The following is a 23,350-nucleotide window of genomic DNA, read 5'->3' on the forward strand; positions in this document are numbered from 1 at the left end:
CACATGCGTGTTGATAATATTGATCTGTCTTATACAGCAAACTCTTTACTATTGTTTTATACTGCTGCCCTCCTGTCATTCAGTATGGAAGACATGAAATTATCTGTGCTGTCAAAACGTGACAACCTTTGATCATGATATACAATCATGACAATATTCTATTCTGTTCTAAAAGCGTGCCCCAAACTAATCGGCAGTAAATGCCACAGACCAGCAGGGGGCAGCTACAGGCCATATGTTTCCTCCTCAACTTCAGTCGATCAACGTGACTGCAGCAAAGACTCACGGGAAGTGTAGTTTTTAAAAAATAAAAGGAGAGGGAAAAGGCATGTCACGACGGGAGAGAGAGAGAGAGAGAGAGAGAGAGAGAGAGAGAGAGAGAGAGAGAGAGAGAGAGCAGCAACAGTTTTTTTTTCTGAATTCGAATCGCACTTCAGAAATAAAACGGCACAAAACAGGACGGTTTCAGCTGACGCCAGCTTCAGGTAAAGTCTGTTTCATTCTTTTTATATCAGTTGATGTTAAGTGATGTTTTGGGGATTAAACGTGGTTATTACAAAGTTAGTAATTATAGACCCAGTGACCTCCTAAGTCACAAAACGTTTTGTGTATTAATCGTAATTTTGCAGATCAAAGCTGTTTTTACTGCAGTCTGTGAAAAATATTTAAGAAGAAAAAAAAATCTAAACTCTTCCAATGTTTTGAACAGTCAAACATTCTGGAATTTTTTGAAATAATACATTTTTGATGTTTTTTGATCTTCTGTCCATAACATGTAATTCCTACCCGAACCACAAGGTGCACAATGACAAAGTATAACAACAGTGATGAAAAAAAAAAAACAACACTCGCCTGCCAAAGTGACACATATGTCCATTTAAATCATTAGCATAAGCTAACAGCATTTTGGGTGGTTGGTCTTAGGAATTCCCTGATATTGCACAAATCTGCATCCAAGTGGTTACTCCATGTTATGTACATGTTATGTACGTGGCACCATGTTGCACGAGGACCGGGAACTGAAACGGATTCAGTTCCAATGAGGCAGAAAATAACAGTTTATTGTGATTGTGCTGATGATGTGATGGGGTGGAGACCAGGAGGTGGAGGACGGGTTGGAGGTACGAGAAGCCAAGTGGGTCAGTGGAGCTGGTGGTGACTGCAGACTGCACAAAAAAAACAACAAAAAAACACACACAAAAATGTGAATAACCAAAGAAATCCGAATGGGGGAAAAACAGACAAGAGCAAGAAGGTTAGGTATGACTACACTTGAGGCCATTTTTATGACTTCTGATTCTCCTGTTCAGCTGAGGATTAAGTAGGACGTCACTGATTGATGCAGGTCTGCCGCCACCACAGGTGTAGATGATTATCACCTCCACTGGCAGAGAAAACACAGGAAAGAGGGTAAAACACCAAAAAGGAGCCAAACCGATTCCACTGATGACAACAGGATGCCACCCCTCAAGCAGAGCCCTGGGGTTACCTACCTGGCCTGTTCGGATCAGCCCGATGGAAGTCCTGGACAAGAGCAGGGTCCAGAAAGAAGAAGCAAGACACACAGGAGTGTTCCTCAGGCCCATAACCCTCCCAGTCCACCAGCTATGGGAAACCCAACGGCACAAATCCAGCAGCCACCACACAGTCCAAGCCGGATGGCCATTCACAAGCTGGGCGGGAGGAGGGAGATCAACTGGAGGGAACAATGGACTGGTCTGGACCGGCCGCAGACGGGAGACATGGAAGCAGAGGGACCGCGGAAGGCACATGCAAACCAACACCGGGTTGATGAGACAGTCCACCCCAAATGGTTCCAGAAACCGTGGATCCAGCTTGTGAGACTCCACCTGCAGCAGAATGTCAGCTGAGGACAACCATACCTCCTCCCTGGGATGATAGAGTGTGGCCGAGGTCAGATGATGGTCTGCATGGCGACAAACCCGGTCCCTGAAGCCGAGCAAGGCGGAGTGAGTGGCAGTCCAGACCCTGCAGCAGCACGGAAGGTGCTCCTGGATGGACAGCACTCCTCTTGGTCTGGGAAGTTGGTAGCCTAGTGAGCACTCAAAGGGGGTTAGGCCAGTGGACTTGCTCACCTGGGAGTTGTGGACATACTCAATCCAGGGCAGATGGTCACTCTAAGCCCCAGGGACCCTGGCGGTGACACAACAGAGTGCAGACTCCAGCTCCTGGTTAAACCATTCTGCCTAACCATTGGACTGGCAATGGAAACCAGAGGAGAGGCTGACCATGGTCCCCAAGGCAGAACAAAAGTTGTGCTTGGGACTCTGGCAAGGACAGTCGCATTCCTCCCCTCTCGCTCTCCTCTCCTTCTTTTTCTCTATTAGGGATGGGTATCGAGAACCGGTTCCTTTCAGATATCGTTAAGAAATGATTTGATCCACCGACATCAATAAGCTTTTTGCTTAACGATTCCCTTATCGGTCCTTTAGAGTAGCCGTTGTTTTTGGGGGTGATTGTCAGGAAAATGATCATTTCTCTACATTGATTACAGACCCTGCAGCGGGTCTGCAGCACGGCTTTGCGTTGAACCTTGAAGCAATCGAAGCAGTGATTCGCAGATTGAAGCAGTGGTTCGATCTATTGCTTCATTGGTTCATTTTTTTCTTTCGCTTTTTCTTAATTTACCCCCGCTAAAATCCCAAAGTGCTTATGTCTGTGAGTATTATTTACCTTTTTTCATGTTAAACCGACCTGTTATGTTTTCTGAAACAGTTGAAAGATGTATTTTATAACTTAAAAATGGGACCGATGCTAACGTGTTAGCATGTCTATGGCATTTTCAATGTTAAAGTTAACATTAAGCAGTTGCAGCTGTCAGCACGTTCGGGTGTATGTTTTCTGTATAATAAGCAGTTGTTGTCGTAAAAGAGTCAAATGTATTACAAATTGTAATATTTTTTTAATTTATTTTTGTTTATATATTAATAATAATAGCAACTACAACAATAATAGTAATAATGACTAATCTAATGATTAGTTATTATATACAGTTTTAGAGAAAGCGACAAAGAGAACCTGAATAAAAACAACAGAAAATATAAAACCAACTAACAATGGACATACATAAATAAATACATACATACATACATATAGAAATAAATAAGTGTTTCTTGTGAACACCTAGTGACTCTTATGCTGTGTTCACACCGGGCGCGACAGCAGCGACAGGTTGCCATGTAATCCCTATGGAACGACGTGTTTTGGCGCCAAGTCACGCAGTGCGACGCGATGGACGCAAATGAAGCGACGCGAGTGAAGTGATTTTGAGTGATGGCGCGTTTGTGGTGTGATATTGCATCGCATCACGTCGCGTTGCCCTCCTCCCCAAGTTGAAAAATCAGAACTTTTTCTTCTCGTCGCGCCGCGATGACCAATCAGGGACTGGATATGTAATGACGTGGAGATGTCTGGAGTTTGACTGAAGATGTGAACATGTCCTGTATCTGGTAGCAGCCTGTGAGCAGGACTTGTCTCTTTTGTCCTTTATTTCACAATTATGACAGAGTTTTTGGAGCGAGCAGCAGCACCAGCAGCAGGAACAGTTTCTTTTTCTTCTTATTTTACGTGCGCGCGTGAGCACGTAAAACAAATGGTGACTGGTTTCTAAACACAATTATGACAGAGTTTTTGGGGGAAGAGCGAGCTGCAGCCCCAAAGCAGGCAGCAGAGTTTTTTTTTTTTTTTTTTTTATTGTTTACATGTGCGCGCGTGAACGGGACAAGAGGTCCTCAAACTGGGTCCCGCAGAGGCGGAAGGACGGCTGAAAGCGGCCGTCATCCAGACGCAGCTCCTGCAGCAAATAGTGATACTCCCTGAATTGGGAACATCTCATGATGTTTGTCAGCTTTCCACAACAACTCGCTCCGTGTGATCAAGGTCCGTCATGTTAACTTGACTGACAACCGGTGCCGGTGAGCAGAATGGAAGCTCCTCCTATTTGATGACGCACCGGGGTGAATTTTCACAGCAAAAGCAGAGCAACACATCAGGAGATGGTGGCGCGTCCGTCGCCATGCGACCCCCGCGAATTTGTAGCGTCTGATCGCGCCTGGTGTGAACGCGGCCTTACACCTCCATTTCATCCCTGGTTTATTTAAGTTTAATGACAGTTTGTTTCGGTCAAACCATATTTTCAGTTTGTTAATTTCTTCAGTGATTTCCTCCAGAACTATCTGCCAAACTAGAAAACTGCTGCATCCTAGTAAGAGCAGAATACTACTGGAATTAATCTGAATAGGGAAAGTTGTTTTTTTTTTTTCTCACCAAAAAGGATGCTGCACTCATTGCAGTTTATTGTCTGGAATAGTCACAGATTGCATTTCAGAGTTTCTACAATTCAAACATTTTCCAGCAGGTGGTGTTGGGGGGTAATTTTGGGTTTCAGCTTTTTTTGTTTTTCACCACTTTCATCCCTGACTATGTCAACTGTGAGTCACTTTTGTGCGGATTAAAGTTACTAACTGGGACTCCTGTCTTGTTGCGAGAAAGAAACGAGAATTGTCCTCCGTTCTGTTCACACAGCTCCAAATGCTGTGCGGCTCTCTGCCGAGTCAAGTTAGAACGATAGAGTCCAGTCGGAATTAATAACTTCAAAGTGAAACACTGTTTTGTTTATTTTTATTTATGTCCAGAGATCAAGGATACAGTGACCAATTTCATATTTATTTACTTTAAGACTCAGTGAAATACATAGAAAACCTGTAAAGCCTACTTTTAGTACAAAATTCACAAGAGGTATCAATAAGGGAATCCAAAAGGAATTGGATCAATAAGCAGAATCGATAATGGCATCGATATGGATAAAATCTTATCAATACCCATCCCTATTCTCTATCTCTGCTCTGACCTTTAAAGTCCCAGCTTCACCAGACTGTGAATTCTTCAAAATAAGATTTGGATTAACCATGGAGTTGATCAGCTGGTCTCTCAACGCTATTGACACCATTTTTTTTTACAAGTAATCAGGGCTGGGGGACCCTGCGTGCCCTGATGGAACCTACCCAGCAGGCTATGCTCTCGACGCCTGAGAGAGACGGGGTGTGACATGCTTGGTTCCACTCTGTGGAAGACGTTGAGGATTCATTCCTATTCGCTTTTATGGTGGGAGGTTTGGCACTGATTGGTTTGTGCGCTGCCCTGACCCACAGGAATATTAGCAAGATGGCTCCTTCCAAAATTTTGCCCCATCATCTGTCCATCATGATTAATGAGTTGGGCAATGCCATGTAATCTCAGACTGCGTGAACTCTTGAACTCAAACGCAAAATGGATACAATTTCAGAGCAAATTGCTGCATTGCAAAGGAATGTGTTGCTGAGGACCGGAGAATATTCTTCATAAATTTGGACTATAGATGGTCAGAGGTGCATTAAATGGAATTCTGTATCTCTCCGCCTAACATCAACATGGCAGCCTTATCGGCTCCTGAGGGCCAAATTCCTTGCCCATCCCCCAGAAGCATCTAGTGCCTTGGTGAAGGAATTCGGCTCCCCCTTCTCATCTATCCCCCCCCTCCCCCCAGCCTCCTGTTGCCTAGCAATGCCAGACTTTACACACATGGACAGAAACTGTCAGACTTTACACACACACGGACAGAAATTGACAGAAATTTAACTCATCTGCACACGACACATGTCTCCCTCCCTCCATCCCTATTACCCCCCCCCCCCCCCCACACACACACACCCTGGCTTCCTCCCCGCCACCTCAAAGGCAGCGTGGTTTTTTACTGCTGCAGCCTTCAACCCCCAAGCTGGGCGGCGCGGGCCCCTCCTGCTGCGGCCTTCACCCACTTTGCCTCAATTCAGATGACGGACTGCTTCAAATTTAGAGCACATAAACAATGTCAAATGTATATGTGTTGTCTTTAATTTTGATGTGTGCCATTATTACAGTAAACAATAATTGTGGATTAATTGCTGTATCTTGTCTGAGGTAATTGGAGTGTAAACATAATTGCCCTTTTAGGGATCAGTAAAGTTGTCTGAAGTCTGAAAAAAAAATGCCTTTTACTTTGATCAATGCTGAGCTTTGAGGGTCGCTGAGATTAAACTATCAAACACCGCAATACAAAGGATGGACAAGTGGTGAAGCCTGAAAACAGTAAGGGATCACAAACCAGGGAGTCTTGTGAGGGTGTGGCTGGTGTGCTCGCATATGCTACTTGTGGTGTGCTTGAGGTTTGGCTGGTGCTAGGTGTAGGAAATGTTTTCGCTAACTGTTCAGTCAGTGTTGTGCATTGCATGCAGAGTTGTGTTACCTGAGCTGTGAGTTTTTGATTGCTGTTGTGGAGTTCCATGGCTTGTTGCTGGTGTTGACCGAGTACATTGCCCTGGGTGGGGAGTGTGGTGGATTGAACCTGCCCCACCTGAACCCATGTTTTGGCCAGATCTTCCTGTTGCATAAGGGCCAGGAACTGAAAAGGACTGAGTTGCAATGAGGCAGAAAATGATAAATCACAGTTTACTGTAATTGTGCTGATGATGTGATAGGGTGTAGACCAAGAGGTGCAGGTACCGGATGACGGGTTGCAGGTGCGGGAAGCCAAGTGGGCCACTGGAGCTGGTGGTGGCTGTGGACTGTACAAAAACACAAAACACAAAAATGAGAATGACCAGAAAAAAACAAACACAAAGAGCAAGAAGGTAAAGTATGACTACATTTGAGGCCAGTTTTACCACTTCCAGTGGCAGAAAGATGTGGCGTTGTCCTCCTGTTCAGCTGAGGCTTAAGTAGAACGCCGCTGATTGATGCAGGTGTGCTGCAGCCAGATATCCAGATAGTTCATTTTTTTCCATTTGTAAAAAAAAAAAAGACTATTTAAAACTGAAAATTCTGCTACAGATTTACAAATACAAATTTATTTGTAAATACAAATTTATTTGTAAAAACCAACACACACATTACAGTAACCTGTGTTTTGGTTTTTATAAACCAACCGAGCCACTGATGACAGGAAGCTCCATTTTCCCATAATGTCTTTTGGCATGTGCATCTGTAAACGCTACACCCTTCAAAATTAGTGCATTACTTTACAACTAAAGCATGCTGGGGTGGTGGCCAAGTGGTTAGTGCGCTTGGTTTTGGTGCAGAAGGTTCCTGGTTCAAATCTCACCCCTGCCACATTTCTCCATGTAATTGTGGAGTTGCGTCAAGAAGGGCATACGGCGTGAAACTTGTGCCAATCAAACATGCGGATCCACCCCTGCCAAATCTCACCCCTGCCACATTTCTCCATGTAATTGTGGAGTTGCGTCAAGAAGGGCATACGGCGTGAAACTTGTGCCAATCAAACATGCAGATCCACGTCAGATTTGCTGTGGTGACTAGGGATGGAGCCGATCCGATCCCGGATTGGTATTGGGTTCTGATACGACATATTTCACGTATTGGAAAATACCCATCCAACCTGTGACATTTTCCGATACCAGAGAAGAGCCACTGTGAATCCTCTCAACTGCTGTTGTTTGCTCTCTGCTTGTTTACTGCCAAGTGTGTGTGTGTGTGTGTGTGTGTGTGTGTGTGTGTGTGTGTGTGTGTGTGTGTGTGTGTGTGTGTGTGTGTGTGTTCTGAAGCTGGGCTGTTTGAGAGAGCTCTCTTCTGCAGTGTTCTAGCTGTGGTTAGCGACAAATTTCTGCCCAGCTCTCGGCTTCAAATTGTTTATTAACTGAATTGTTGCTGAAAATGTGTGCTAAAACTTAACCACTTCACTGTCCCGAGGCTGTAAAACGCTATGAAAAGCGAGCTCAGCATGCAGCTGAGGAGGAAAAGCCCAACAGAGATTCTGTCTACTGAAAGGGAAAGTCTCATTAAAATCCTGCGCATGAGCATCGATGATGATATATTTATTTTACAGTTGAAAGGCTTTGTGTTTCCCAAAAGTTCGGCGTTTGTGTGGCACTTAAACAGCGAGAGACAAACGGAGAGAGAGAGAGTGAAAGAGACAGAGGGAGAGCGACAGTGATCGAGAGAGAGAAAGAGAGCGAGAGAGAGAGACAGAGAGTGAGAGAGACAGAGAGAGGGACTTACTTTACTTTAAAACTAAAACATATAGCTGATGTTTTCAGTTTGTAAAAATGATAGAAGTGACGTTAATTTCAATAACCTGTCCAAAATTAGTTTGTTTATAATTTATCCATAAGTCAAAACTGCCTTGCTGTGCATGACTCTTCCAGCACATCTGCAGGACCATATGGCTGTGAAAATAATTTTTTTTCTTCTCTTCTTTTGTTCTACCTCTCATAGCTGTCTGTCTGCTACAAAAAAACAAAAAAAAAAACAAAACGTAACAGGCAGTAACTAAAATGTATGATTTCAGGCTTTAAAAATGGTTTGAACTGTTAAGCTTTATTCACCATTCCCACCAAAAGATATTAGCGGTCTAAAAGTTATCAGAACTAAATTTAGTGGAAGTTAATTGGTCCGCTGATGGTTTTCAAAGTTAGCTGAAAAGCTAATCAGCTAACAAAAAAGTTAGCTTTGCTAATTAGCGGCTGTGCCCACTACTGCCTACCAGTAAGAAGATGGACAGCTGCATTTTGCACCAGCTACAGGCAGGGCAAGAGTGACTGATTAAGGCCATAGTACAATGACGCTCGGCGTTGATGCTCTTCTGGAGTTAATCAAGCCCTGCTGAGTTGCAGTAATCCAGCCGTGTATTAACAAAAGCAGGGTACCACTGGCATATTATCACAGGGATTTACAAGGGAGTTAAAAATATTAAAAATAACCTGAGGTTTATGGTTATTACAAGAAACAACTTTGGAAAAATATTCCATCTTAGCATCCTTGACAGCATTCTGATAAACAGACAGACTTTCAAGAAACCCTTCTTTAGAAACCTGGAGCTTATCCTTTTTCCATTTTCTCTCAGCTTGTGCCTTATAAATGCCTTAAAAGTACGAGTAGAATCATTAATCCATGGTTCAGAAAATACTCTTGGACGCCTTCAACTAAAAGGTGAATCTAGAATATTCACACATGTAGAATGACTAAAAAATGCATCAGTGTCAACAACATAACTATCATCCAAAATACTAAGTAAATCACCAAAAATAGGAGAATCATTATACATAACTAAAAATTGTGATGCAGCTTGAGGAGTAACAACCCTCATAGGCAACCAGTAAATGGACTGTATTTCTATAGTATTCTTCCATCTGATGTAGATGCACAAAGTACATTGTAATGAAATACATTAAACAACTTTGAAATTACACCTTATTATAAAGTATATTGTAATGATGCCTCACATTGACCCATTGCCTCAGTTTGCTGGCGTGCAAGGTGCTCAACTACACATCGTCAGCAACTTAGAGATGAACTACCTTTGAGATTTGTCCACTTGATGTGGAATTGAACAACGATCCGCTGGTCACAGGCCGACCTCTGTAATCTACCAGTCCATTGCAAAACCCTTGAAGGTCACCAACAATCTGCCATAGCCAGTGTCCTTGGCCTTCTCCAGCTGCTGGGGTCCTCAGCACTGAGGCACCTGTGTGCAAAGAAGATGAGTGATGGACCAGTCTCTGGGTTTGTGATTGTCCTGTAAGACTGTGATCCAGTCTTTCAATGACTTCTGTATGTGGTGAACGTGTCCGACTTGTAGAGACATTCAATTATCTCAGCAGCAATGTTCATGTCTTTGGGTCTTTGGCCTTTGTATCTATCCAGAGACACATGATAAGAGCTTATGGAGTCATAATGTCACTGGACAGATGTGTTTGGGGGTGCTGCTGTCTTTTCAGGAGAATGAAGCTCCAAGTCCTGGTCCTGTTTTATGGTATGGTTGTGACCTAACACTGAGACTAATAGTCCTTTCTGTTAGCTGCAGCCAAGGACCTCTGACAAAACCTGTAGCAGCCAATGACTTTTAATGAAGCTATTGCCCTCAAACAAAGCCTCTGATGAAGCCGGCAGCATTCATAGATCTCTGACAACGCCAGCACCAGCCACAGATCTCTGAGAAAGGCAGCAGGAGTCCAAGGACCTCTGAGAAAGCCGACATCATAGTTGATGACCAATTTTTTTCTCTTGATCCATTGACGATGCATTAGATAACTGGTGCTAAAGGCTTTACTGGTCCCAGTAGTGACATCATATTTCTTTTTTTCTGTATAGTAAGTCCCTTCAGCTTCTCCCTTATTTCAATCAGGGTCTCCACAGCAGAATCTGCAAGTTGTGTTTTGGCACAGCTTTTACACCATATGCCCTTCCTGATGCAACGCAGGGGTGGCCTTGAACTAGCAACCTTGTGCACAGGAAACAAGTGCACTTAACTGTTTGGGCTCTAAATATCATCCAGGGGAGATGTAGTGCATGGCTCATGCTAAGCTAGGCTAAATACAGCCTGTGTGTGGCTTGAGATAAAACGGCACAAATGCTGTTATGTAAAGTTCACAATCTGACCGGGTGTGTCTGCTCGAGGTTAATGACTGACAGCTCTTTGCTTCAGGGGGCGGAGACAGTGTGGCATTTGTGTGTTTTACATTCCAGACCAACAGGGTGGGTGTGGCTGAGAGCCAAAGAGGGCGGGAACTCATACCAACATGTCAAACAAACACACACACACACACCTGTATCAGGTGACTGTATCAGGTTTATCTGCAGCTGCTCTCTGATTGGCTGCCTAATTAAAGGAGCAGTGTGACATTTTCACTCTTCAGAATGAAATGATTTTATAGTCAGGAAGGAGGAGGAGGCATTGATCCAGGCGTGGATTTATAGACCGGCTGACTGCTGTGAACCAGTCTCAGTGAAGTCTGGTTGTGCAGAAACCTTCAGAACTGCAACCAGACTGTGACCCTGGTAGACAACGGCCCCATGACCTCTGGTCCACGTGTACCAAAGAGAGGGCGTTTGAGAACCAGAATCTCAGGACGACTTTTTACTGAGCAGAGTTTCTGTGTCGTTGTTGTTCTGACACAAAGACAGGAAACGCACAGACACACAGACGTGCTGACAAAATGACAGAGCGGCTAATTTTGGACGGTCTGAGGTTTAGCATGTACAAAACAATTGTGTGCGTGCACGCATCTGCAGGCGGCTCGAGTGGGTGGGCCCTGAGCAGTTCAGTGGGTGGGGCTTAGAGCAGACAGGAAGAGCAGAAACTTCCTTCTGTAAACATAACTGGCCAGAGATCAGCCTTCTGCTATTGTTCTGTATGATGGACAGGTCTGCCGCCATACGTAGAAGCTGCTCTGAAGTTTTATACTGAAAACAATGTGTCACAGAAGAAAGTAAAAAGTACGCCGGCCAACTCAGAATTCTGATTATTTTTTAAACCAATGCCTTTCTCAGTTTAGATCTGTTGTGTGTGTGTGTGTGTGTGTGTGTGTGTGTGTGTGTGTGTGTGTGTGTGTGTGTGTGTGTGTGTGTGTGTGTGTGTGTGTGTGTGTGTGTGTGTGTGTGTGTGTGTGTGTGTGTGAGCGAGCACGTGGGGTGGGGGTGCGCTCCTTGTTTCAACTGCAGGGTTCAAGCACAGGTTCAACCCTTGTAAAAATTCTATATGACATTTTACAAAATAAAATAAATAATCAGGTTTTTTTCTGTAAATTTTTCTAAATCATCCTTTTTAATATTCTGTAACAGTGGAAACAGCTACAGGATTTTAAATAAATAAAACTATCAAACTCAAAATAATGGATTCCGTAAGTATTCACCCCATTCAGTAGAAGAAACAAAATCATCCCCTGTACAGCCGCTTTTCTTCAGAGCAGCCCAACCTTAAAAAACAAGCAGGCATGAAGGGGATGAGTGAAGGAAGCCACCAGACATATAGATGACAAGTGAAAGAAGCCACCAAACATATAAGTGGCTAGTGAGGGAAGCCACCAAGCTACCCCTGACAGCTCTGAAAGAGTTCCAAGCTTCAGTGGGTGTGATTGAAGAGATTTATTTATTTTTTGTCTGTTAGTTCTCCAACCACAGCTTCACGGGAAACACGGGAATACTTTTTTTGTCATCAGGCATCAGTGTTACAGCAGCAAACATCATGAGTGTTGAAAACAGGAGCTTGGACAGGAAGTGAAATGTTGTAGACTTTTGTTTTGTTGTTGGACTTGTTCTGACATGATGAATCATTTTTTCTCTGATCTTCATACCAACGACAAATGCTTTCAATGATAAATTGCCTCCTGTTCAGTCTTATGTTTTTTTCCCACTGTCCACGTCACTTGTTTGTTTCAAGAGATGCACCTTTTTATTTAAGCACATTAAATCTGTAAATGAACATGTTTTCTTTTTATTTCTGATTTTTTTTTTTTTTTTTTTTTTGCTTGTTTTGTTACTGTGACTTCATGAAACAATCTCTTTTTAAATTTGATATGACAAATTGGCTTCTTCGTTTTTGTTTTTTTGATCATTTATAAATCACTTTATGATGTTCTGAGTGTGATGTCATAAAGCCGTCCATGTGTGATCTTCATGCACTAACAGTTTGGTCTCTCTCTTCTGTCTTTAAGGGGGCGATGATCAGTTTTCACCTTTGACCCCCCTCGTCAGAGTGACCTGACCCCTTTCCGAGGGGCGGTGCCTGTAGAGCCCAGGTTGTCACCATGACGACAGCCTCCTCCCTATTAGGTAGAGGTGAGACCTAAACTTCCATGATTGCTTCAGCCAAGTAGCAGGGAAGTGTGAAGGTTGTGATAGCATCTGTTTACCTTGTTAGGTTGAGGAAGAGTTTTTGTCATTAGCATCTTGATTTTATGACATCACAAAGATTTGATGGGATAAAAGTCTAAATTCTGACTGTTGGTGGAACCCCGATCAGAGTATCCTCGTTTAACCTTTTTCATTATACGTGGAAAAAGGAGCCTAGCAAAGATGTCACCAGTCTGATAATCCGATAATAGGAAGTTGTTGCTTCTAACTAGTTGATGCCAATGCATCTAAGGAACATCTAAGGAACATAGGAAGATCCAGATCTGACAATAACATGCATTAACTCACTAACACAGTTGGTCTCCATGGGACTCTGACTTCCGCCTCGTTGTTACCACATCAACATCTCATCTTGGTGAGCACTGATTGATATTTGGTTGTTTTGCTGCATCATGTCAGTATTATGTTGTGGTTTTATTTTATTTGTTAGCCTGACCAAAGCAGATGGTCACCCCACTGAGTCTGGTCTGCTTGAGGTTTCTTCCTACAATAAAAATAAGTAAATAAATCCCAAGACAATTTTTCCTCACCACTGTTACCATTGTGCTTGCTTATGGGCTGGAAAAGGTTTCAACCTTGCTCATGGGCTGGGGAAGGTCAAGACTTCCCTCATGAGCTGGGGAATATTTTGACCTTACCCAAGTGTCTGTTACACTATGACGGATTAAGGAAGCATATGAGTAATGTATATGACATTTTGGTATTTGTACTAGTCCGTTTTTCTTCTGTACAAGTCCCTTTCTCATTTATTAAATGCGTTCCTTGTCAGCTGACTTGTTCCAAGTCTGTTGGAAAGTTTTGAGAATGCTGAAAACTTTGAGTGGACATCAGATGAAGAGCTTTCCCAGTGGTGGCAAGTTTGTTTACTGTTTTGTTTGGTGCTTCTAGGATACTCATGCGTTCATATCTTGTGGTTATCCGATGCTTCAGACTGGGCTTCTGATTGGCCAAACCCCCAGGCAGGTGTGATTTCAGCACTGGGGAGAGAGGACTGTTCCAGACACAGCAACATGCAGGGTCAACAAGAATATGTGACGTTTTGTCTTACTGGGTACAATGTTGAGTGTTGGTTTTTCAGAATGCAAAAGATGGAGAACCATGTCCTACATTTTCTGGGCCAGCCTGAAAACCTCTCAATCGCCCCTCGTACTTTTGCAGTATAGCAATTGTAATGATCGTACTACTAATACTATGTCAGGGAGCATGAACTGGTGCAGCTTCAGAACCTCACTGGTTCCATTAGAACTTTCAGAGAGACTAGCAGAACATCCCTTTCCTCTAAAGGTGTCTGCCTATCTGTCACAGCCTGGTGATACGCGGGTGTGTCCTAGTCCTTATCTCATCTCTGGGGTCTTCAGCTACAGCTAACACTCTAGTTTTCTGTTTAATTTGTCCTTTGTTTTGCAGGTCTGGGCCTGGTGCTGGTGGAGTTTGAGTATGAGTATGAGGCTCGGGATGGGGAGCTGGTGTCTATCAAACCCAATGAGCGCTACACTCTGCTGGCAAAGACTAATGATCACTGGTGGCAAGTTCGCAAGGACCAGAACACCAAACCCTTCTATATCCCTGCCAAGTATGTTAAAGAGCTTCCAACAGACATTCCCTCACCTCTGGACTTTGCTGATCTGCCATGTCCTAAACCAGTGCTGGTTCCTGTGGTTGCACCGGTACCGGTGCCAGTCCCTGTTCCAAAGACTCTGGACAGCACAGAGGAGCCTAGTGGTACCAGGAACAAACCTGGAGATGAGGTGATGATTCGGGTACGACCTGATATGTCTCACACTTACCGGAAGATAGATAACCGTATGTCCACTTTTGGTGTACCACTGGAATTTAATGACCTCTCAGCCTTTGTATCTGCACAACGGAGTACCAACAAAACGAACAGTATTCCTGCAGAATCTGGAAGCACAGGGACAAGTGGCACAACAACTGCAGCTGATAGTACCTCAGGTCAAAAGCAGGCCAGCCATTGTACAGGAAGGCTTCTTCCTGCAGATGACCAAAGCCATTGTGGGAAACTGCGGGTTCCCAGTTTCAGTCCAGCAGACCCCATTACCACAACTCGATCCCACACTCAGGCTATACCAGTAGAGACCCCTGTGGTTCCTGTTGCTCCACCTCCTACTCATAGCAACCACAGCAGTGTGTCCTCAATAGACCTGGGTCTGGAGAAGGACCAGGAGTCTCCAGTAGAGGAAAGGGAGGAGGAAGAGGAGAAGCTGAGTGTGGAAGAGAGTGGTGGTGAGGAAGAGGCAAAGCTACCACAGGTGGAAGACTCCAACCACATCTATGAGTCCATTCAGGATATGAACCTGGATGTGGAGGCTCTGCTTGCAAGCAGAAAAAGTCCAATAGAACCACATGAACCTTCACCGGACCTGTCCCCAGCACAGGTAAGACATCTTGACCCAGAGTTTGGCCAACTTGGTTTCACTCAGCTTGTGCTGTGGTTGCATAAAACGTAGACAGTCATGTGAGTTAGAGGCGCATGTGACTTAATACATTCGTCTTCGTAGATGACACGTACACAGATGAGTATTAATTTATGGGGCTGTTCCACAGAGCGCCATTCCTTACCATGTAATCCTGATTAGCAAATTGGGGCATGTTTTGAAGCATCATAGTAACTTCTTCCATCTTTGTCAAACTTGAACAAACTTGGTATGTGCAGTAGTAGTATTTAAATCGGGATCAAATACTTGAAATGTTCAAGTAATCAGGATCAAATGGTTGAAAAGTTCAAATGTTTGATCCCGATTCTTGAAATTATTGATAGTACGCTTTAGCTTCTGCGTATTCGTAATCTTAACAGCTTCAATCATGTTCAAACTTCTTTAAACAGGATATATGTAGCGACTATGGTTTGAAAATTGTTTGATCGTGCTCCATTGAGGTAAAAATTTGAAGCCAAAGTAGAGTTTGTTGCGGTTTTTGTTCAAAGTTGAACAGCTCAATCATGTTTGGCCGAGGGTGCAGCCCCTTTCTTTCGATCAGTGGCCTCTTTAGCAGTGCCCACTGAATCTGGTTGAGTTGCCAGGTCTGCATTTTGTAAGTCAGCCGGTTAGGAGGCATTCATCCCATTTTTCCATGTTTTTTGGATCATAGGTGATTGTATTAGAACAGTGACATGTGGAATAGGTCTGTTACAGATCTGTTTGATGTCCTGCTGTCTTTGTTGGGGTCGGTTTTAATGTTAAAGATATTTAGTCATCAAGTCAACACACATCCTATAAACACACCAATACACAGTCCGTGTTTGTGTGACGGCACGGAAAACAAGTCCTTCCAGGAGAGTTCCTATGTGCACAGTCATGTGCCAGAAACGCCAAAGAGAGGAAAACAGTTTGACAAACAACAATTAGTCTCATCGTTTGAAGCTTTTGTTTTATAATTTTTAAATTAATGTGGAGATTAATATTTTCTGTCACATGTGGATTTACATAAACTTCCATTTTTCTGCTTCCTGTTGAATTAGCATCAGTGGAAATGAAAAAGTAATGTGGAAGACCAAAGCGAAGGATTCTAAAATAAAACACAAAAACTTAGCATGAGGTCTGAGGAGGCTCTGTGGAACTTCACAGGATCCTGTCCCAGCTGGTTCTGGTCTCTCTGACTACTCTGTCATTTCCTACAGTTCTGAATCCAGCACCGAGGCAGGAAGAAAAAGAAAAACCTGTTTCCTCCCTTTGACTCATCAGAGCAGGAATCCAGATGACTTTTAACCTGTGGCCCCGCTGAACAGAAATCCTCGTGAAAAGTGTTTTTTTCTCAGACTTTGAACTCTCACAGCAGGTCCATGAACATCTTCCACATCAATTGATGCCTCATTCCTGAAATTAAATTGAACTTAAAACACTTTGGCTCGTGGCTCTTAAAGACCTTCTTGACCAGGATCTGGTTTGGATTGTTCTAAATTCACCACGTGTAAAACTGTGCCACCGATGCTTATGCTGACCTTTCACCCCATCACATAATATAATAATAATAATAAATTTTATTTATGTGGCATTTTCCTAACAGAGTTACAAAGAGTAAAACCAAAAGTTCAGGCAAAATCAAACAAGCACTTGACCAAAACATAATGGTCATAAAAGAGGAATACAAGAATAAAAATACAACATTCAGGAATAAACATGAATAAAAACAAATTAAGCACAAATACATCAGTGTATGCTAAAGGAGGTGCAGATCAAACATTTCCAAAAGCTTTCATAAAGAAAAAGGTCATTTAGAAGAAGATAATGATGTTTGATGGGCAGAGTTCCAGAGTGCCGGGGCTGGAACAGAAAGGGCTCACGCTCCTTTCATCACAAATGGTGGCTTCTTGACATCCCCTCACTTTAAGCACTTTAGTCTTGGAGGAAGGCGATGATGTCACAGCAGGATGTGGTGATGTCACAGTGGCTCATTCGTGGATTGATCAGGAATGAGTGAGGCTGACATTCCGACGCCACCTGCAGGTCAGCAGCCAGTCAGAAACAGTCTGGGTGTAACCAGATGCCTGTGTGTGCTGGGCAGGTCAGAACCGGTCCACCTGGTTTTCAATTGACACAAGAATCTGCTCTCAAATTTCTGAGTGCACTGTAAAACACGTGGGACACTGTGGGGCACAAATCATTAAGGGGGAAACTTCCCCTCCTTCGGAGAAATGTACGGTACACCTGGGAAGTGTTCACAGCGCTTCACTTCTTCCACATTTTGTTATGTTACAGCTTTATTCCAAAATAGAGCAAATTAATTTTTTCCCTCAAAAAATAAACTACTCACAACACCCCATAATGACAACATGTAAAAGTTTTTTGAAATTTTTGCAAATTTATTAAAAATAAAAAAACTAAGAAATACATGTACAGAAGTATTCACACCCTTTACTCAATACTTTGTTGATGCACCTTTGGCAGCAATTACAGCCTCAAGTCTCCTTGAATATGAGGCCACAAGCTTGGTGCACCTATCTATGAGCAGTTTTGTCCATTCCTCTTTGCAGCACTTCTCAAGCTCCATCAGGTTGGTTGGGGAACGTCGGTACACAAACATTTTCAGATCTTTCCAGAGATCAGTCGTACTCAGGTCTGGGTTCTGGCTGGGCCACTCAAGGACATTCACATAGTTGTCCTAAAGCCACTCCTTTGATATCTTGGCTGTGTGTTTAGGGTCATTGTCCTGCTGAAAGATAAACTGTCGCCCCAGTCTGAGGTCAAGAGCGCTCTGGAGCAGGTTTTCATCCAGGATGTCTCTGTACATTGCTGCATTCATCTTTTCCTCAATCCTGACTAATCTCCCAGTTCCTGCTGCTGAAAAACATGCCCACAGCATGATGCTACCACCACCATGCTTCACTGTAGGGATGGTGCCTGGTTTCCTCCAAACATGATGTCTGGCATTCACACCACAGAGTTCAGTCTTTGTGCCCTCAAACCAAAGAATTTTGTTCTCATGGTCTGAGAGTCCTTCAGGTGCCTTTTGCCAAACTCCTGGTGGGCTGTCATGTGACTTTTACTAAGGAGTGGCTTCCGTCTGGCCACTCTACCATACAGGTCTGATTGGTGGATTGCTGTAGACATGTTTGTCCTTCTGGAAGGTTTTCTTCTCTCCACAGAGGAATGCTGGAGCTCTGACACAGTGACCATCAGGTTCTTGGTCACTTCCCTGACTAAGGCTCTTCACCTCGATTGCTCAGTTTAGTCAGGCAGCCAGCTCTAGGAAGAGTCCTGGTGGATCTGAACTTTTTTCATTTACAGATGATGGAGGCCACTGTGCTCATTGGGACCTTCAAAGCAGCAGAAATGTTTCTGTACCCTTCCCAGATTTGTGCCTTGAGACAATCCTGTCTCTGAGTTCTACAGACAATTCCTTTGACTTCATGCTTTGTTTGTGCTCTGACATGCACTCTCAGCTGTGGCACCTTATATGTAGACAGGTATGTGCCATTCCAAATCATGTCCAATCAACTGAATTTACCTCAGGTGGACCCCAATTAAGCTGTGGAAACATCTCAAGGATAAAACAGGATGCACCTGAGCTCAATTTTGAGTTTCATGGCAAAGGCTGTTAATAATTATGTACGTGTGATTTCTTTTTCTCAAAAAAAAAGGAAAAGAAAAAGAAAAAGCTTTTCACATTGTCATTATGGGGTATTGTGTGTAAAATTTTGAGGAAAAAAATGAATTTCAACATTTTTGGAATAAGGCTGTAACAACAAAATGTGGAAAAAGTGAAGCACTGTGAATACTTGCACGGTACTGAAAATGAAAACTTCGAAGACTGTTTTTGGGGGGTGTCCATTGCTTATTACACTGCAGGCCGACTTGGATTCTATTATTCTGTCCAGGCCAGGTTCAGAACTTTAATTATACGGAGCAACTGTGTGTGTGTGTGTACATGAATGTGTGCTTCCCTCAGCCCCAACCAGTCCCAGCAGAAGACTGCCCCTCCCTGAGCCTGGTTCTGCTGGAGGTTTTCTTCCTGTTAAAAGGGAGTTTTCCTTCCCACTGTCGCCAAGTGCTTGCTCACAGGGGGTCATTTTGACCGTTGGGGTTTTTCCGTAATTATTGTATGGCTTTGCCTTACAATATAAAGCGCCTTGGGGCAACTGTTTGTTGTGATTTGGCGCTATATAAATAAAATTGATTTGATTTGATTTGATTTGATTTGTGTGTGTGTCATAGTACATGTATATGTATTGAACCGTACGGTACACATGCAATGATTTGGTTACACAGAACACATGATACACCTGCACAGTAATGCACAGGTGCATATTTGACATGTCTGTGAGCTGTGCTCCTGATGTCCACAGAATGTGTCCCTCTAGTTTCATGCTCTGTGTAGGAGAAGGTGGGATCAGCCCCCTAAAGCCTGCTCTCTGTGAGGCAATCAAAGGAAACAGCAAACCAGCCACTTGAATCCAGCAAGCGCATTATTCCACTCAGAAACTTTGGAAGCTTGGAAGGTTAATTTACCTTTCTTGTCCAAAATATGAACCTAAGAGTGAAATGTACCAAACCACATTTGTGTTGAATCACTGTCCCCAGATGAGGTCAGTTTGATTATTCAAGTTTGGACAAACAATACCAACTTATGATAAAAATTGACATTTTGTATGAATGAGTGTAAAATTTCACGGATGAGATGGCCAAATAGCGGCACTGCATGCAATGATTTCAAATCTGGACAGAGCGAGGTTTTTCTAAGATGCTGCCATTACATAATAAAAATTTAAAACTGATAAAATATACAATTCATTATTATGTATATGTCACAGACATGAACAAACGAAGCAAGGAAAATTATTTGGATTATTATTTGGTGTTTGTGCAGTATGATAATTATCTCCAGCCTCCTTTTCTCTCAGCCACTGAACTTGAAGTGTTTGCGCCCAATCACTGATAAAGACGAGCAAACAGAATCAGTCCAGCACAGATCTCTTTGTGGCAAAGTTTGTTCTAACTTACCTGTTGTGTCATTTAACATCTAATATTTTGGGGGTCAGGCAGGAAAATATCTCATAAATTAACTTCCTCTTTTATACATCGTTTCATTTTATTTTACATTTTTAATCAAATACATTTCCCTCCTTATTGATTGGAGGCATTTTACACCTCTCTTATCCAACTGTGACTGTAGCACAGTTGTAAGATTTTCATCTGCTGCTCGGTGTTTGTAAGTTGCAGGTTTGAATCCCATGACTAGCATGTGTTTTTTTTTTATTATTATTTAACAAGAAAAACTCCCATTGAGATGAAGAACATCTTTTCCAGGGGAGTCCTGGCCAAGATAAACAGCAGCAAATACAAAGCACAGATACACATTTACACAGACAAAAGGCAAATAACCAGTGAATGGGAGTTTTTCTGTCATCTACTGGATGACAGTGTGAATAGCAACGTACATATTTGTGAAACTCTGAGCAGTTTTGCACTGAGAATGTCTCAATATTGGAATGTCTCAATATTGCGTAACTGAGCAAAGTGGTGAATGTGTGTAATTGGTGATCCACAAATGCTGAATAATCAATCAATCAATCAATTCTTTTTTATATAGCGCCAAATCACAACAAACAGTTGCCCCAAGGCGCTTTATATTGTAAGGCAAGGCCATACAATAATTATGTAAAACCCCAACGGTCAAAACGACCCCCTGTGAGCAAGCACTTGGCTACAGTGGGAAGGAAAAACTCCCCTTTAACAGGAAGAAACCTCCAGCAGAACCAGGCTCAGGGAGGGGCAGTCTTCTGCTGGGACTGGTTGGGACTGAGGGAGAGAACCAGGAAAAAGACATGCTGTGGAGGGGAGCAGAGATCGATCACTAATGATTAAATGCAGAGTGGTGCATACAGAGCAAAAACAGAAAGAAACAGTGCATCATGGGAACCCCCCAGCAGTCTACGTCTATAGCAGCATAACTAAGGGATGGTTCAGGGTCACCTGATCCAGCCCTAACTATAAGCTTTAGCAAAAAGGACAACAAATTGTAATCTATTAGACAAATATGATTCAAACCACCGCAGCACAGTGCCTTTAATACCTATGGCATGCTCTAATCTCTGTAATACAATTTTATGGTCAACAGTATCAAAAGCAGCACTGAGGTCTAACAGAACAAGCACAGAGATGAGTCCACTGTCCGAGGCCATAAGAAGATCATTTGTAACCTTCACTAATGCTGTTTCTGTACTATGATGAATTCTAAAACCTGAATGAAACTCTTCAAATAGACCATTCCTCTGCAGATGATCAGTTAGCTGTTTTACAACTACCCTTTCAAGAATTTTTGAGAGAAAAGGAAGGTTGGAGATTGGCCTATAATTAGCTAAGATAGCTGGGTCAAGTGATGGCTTTTTAAGTAATGGTTTAATTACTGCCACCTTAAAAGCCTGTGATACATAGCCAACTAACAAAGATAGATTGATCATATTTCGAAGCATTAAATAATGGTAGGGCTTCCTTGAGCAGCCTGGTAGGAATGGAGTCTAATAGACATGTTGATGGTTTGGATGAAGTAACTAATGAAAATAACTCAGACAGAACAATCGGAGAGAAAGAGTCTAACCAAATACCGGCATCACTGAAAGCAGCCAAAGATAACGATACGTCTTTGGGATGGTTATGAGTAATTTTTTCTCTAATAGTTAAAATTTTGTTAGCAAAGAAAGTCATGAAGTCATTACTAGTTAAAGTTAATGGAATACTCAGCTCAATAGAGCTCTGACTCTTTGTCAGCCTTGCTACAGTGCTGAAAAGAAACCTGGGGTTGTTCTTATTTTCTTCAATTAGTGATGAGTAGAAAGATGTCCTAGCTTTACGGAGGGCTTTTTTATAGAGCAACAGACTCTTTTTCCAGGCTAAGTGAAGATCTTCTAAATTAGTGAGACGCCATTTCCTCTCCAACTTACGGGTTATCTGCTTTAAGCTACAAGTTTGTGAGTTATACCACGGAGTCAGGCACTTCTGATTTAAAGCTCTCTTTTTCAGAGGAGCTACAGCATCCAAAGTTGTCTTCAGTGAGGATGTAAAACTATTGACGAGATACTCTATCTCACTTACAGAGTTTAGGTAGCTACTCTGCACTGTGTTGGTATATGGTATTAGAGAACATAAAGAAGGAATCATATCCTTAAACCTAGTTACAGCGCTTTCTGAAAGACTTCTAGTGTAATGAAACTTATTCCCCACTGCTGGGTAGTCCATCAGAGTAAATGTAAATGTTATTAAGAAATGATCAGACAGAAGGGAGTTTTCAGGGAATACTGTTAAGTCTTCTATTTCCATACCATAAGTCAGAACAAGATCTAAGATATGATTAAAGTGGTGGGTGGACTCATTTACATTTTGAGCAAAGCCAGTAGAGTCTAATAATAGATTAAATGCAGTGTTGAGGCTGTCATTCTCAGCATCTGTGTGGATGTTAAAATCGCCCACTATAATTATCTTATATGAGCTAAGCACTAAGTCAGACAAAAGGTCTGAAAATTCACAGAGAAACTCACAGTAACGACCAGGTGGACGATAGATAATAACAAATAAAACTGTTTTTTGGGACTTCCAATTTGGATGGACAAGACTAAGAGTCAAGCTTTCAAATGAATTAAAGCTCTGTCTGGGTTTTTGATTAATTAATAAGCTGGAATGGAAGATTGCTGCTAATCCTCCGCCTCGGCCCGTGCTACGAGCATTCTGACAGTTAGTGTGACTCGGGGGTGTTGACTCATTTAAACTAACATATTCATCCTGCTGTAACCAGGTTTCTGTAAGGCAGAATAAATCAATATGTTGATCAATTATTATATCATTTACCAACAGGGACTTAGAAGAGGGAGACCTAATGTTTAATAGACCACATTTAACTGTTTTAGTCTGTGGTGCAGTTGAAGGTGCTATATTATTTTTTCTTTTTGAATTTTTATGCTTAAATAGATTTTTGCTGGTTATTGGTGGTCTGGGAGCAGACACCGTCTCTACGGGGATGGGGTAATGAGGGGATGGCAGGGGGAGAGAAGCTGCAGAGAGGTGTGTAAGACTACAACTCTGCTTCCTGGTCCCAACCCTGGATAGTCACGGTTTGGAGGATTTAAGAAAATTGGCCAGATTTCTAGAAATGAGAGCTGCTCCATCCAAAGTGGGATGGATGCCGTCTCTCCTAACAAGACCAGGAGAGACGGCAT

The 23,350-nt window shown here is 42.7% G+C and overlaps 1 protein-coding gene across 2 annotated transcripts in view; it reads left to right on the forward strand.

Moving 5' to 3' along the window:
- The first annotated feature begins 368 nt into the window (after positions 1–368).
- Positions 369–23,350, forward strand: part of arhgap27l (Rho GTPase activating protein 27, like) — an 86,028-nt gene continuing 63,046 nt past the window's right edge. For both annotated transcript variants that reach the window (XM_034189802.1, XM_034189803.1), the window contains exons 1-3: positions 369–485; positions 12,485–12,609; positions 14,092–15,080. In XM_034189802.1, coding sequence (XP_034045693.1) covers positions 12,579–12,609; positions 14,092–15,080 — 1,020 coding nt within the window. In that variant the 5' untranslated portion in view covers positions 369–485; positions 12,485–12,578. The remainder of the gene's footprint in view (positions 486–12,484; positions 12,610–14,091; positions 15,081–23,350) is intronic.

Source organism: Thalassophryne amazonica, chromosome 16, assembly GCF_902500255.1.
Source record: "Thalassophryne amazonica chromosome 16, fThaAma1.1, whole genome shotgun sequence".
NCBI classification, from domain to species: domain Eukaryota; kingdom Metazoa; phylum Chordata; class Actinopteri; order Batrachoidiformes; family Batrachoididae; genus Thalassophryne; species Thalassophryne amazonica.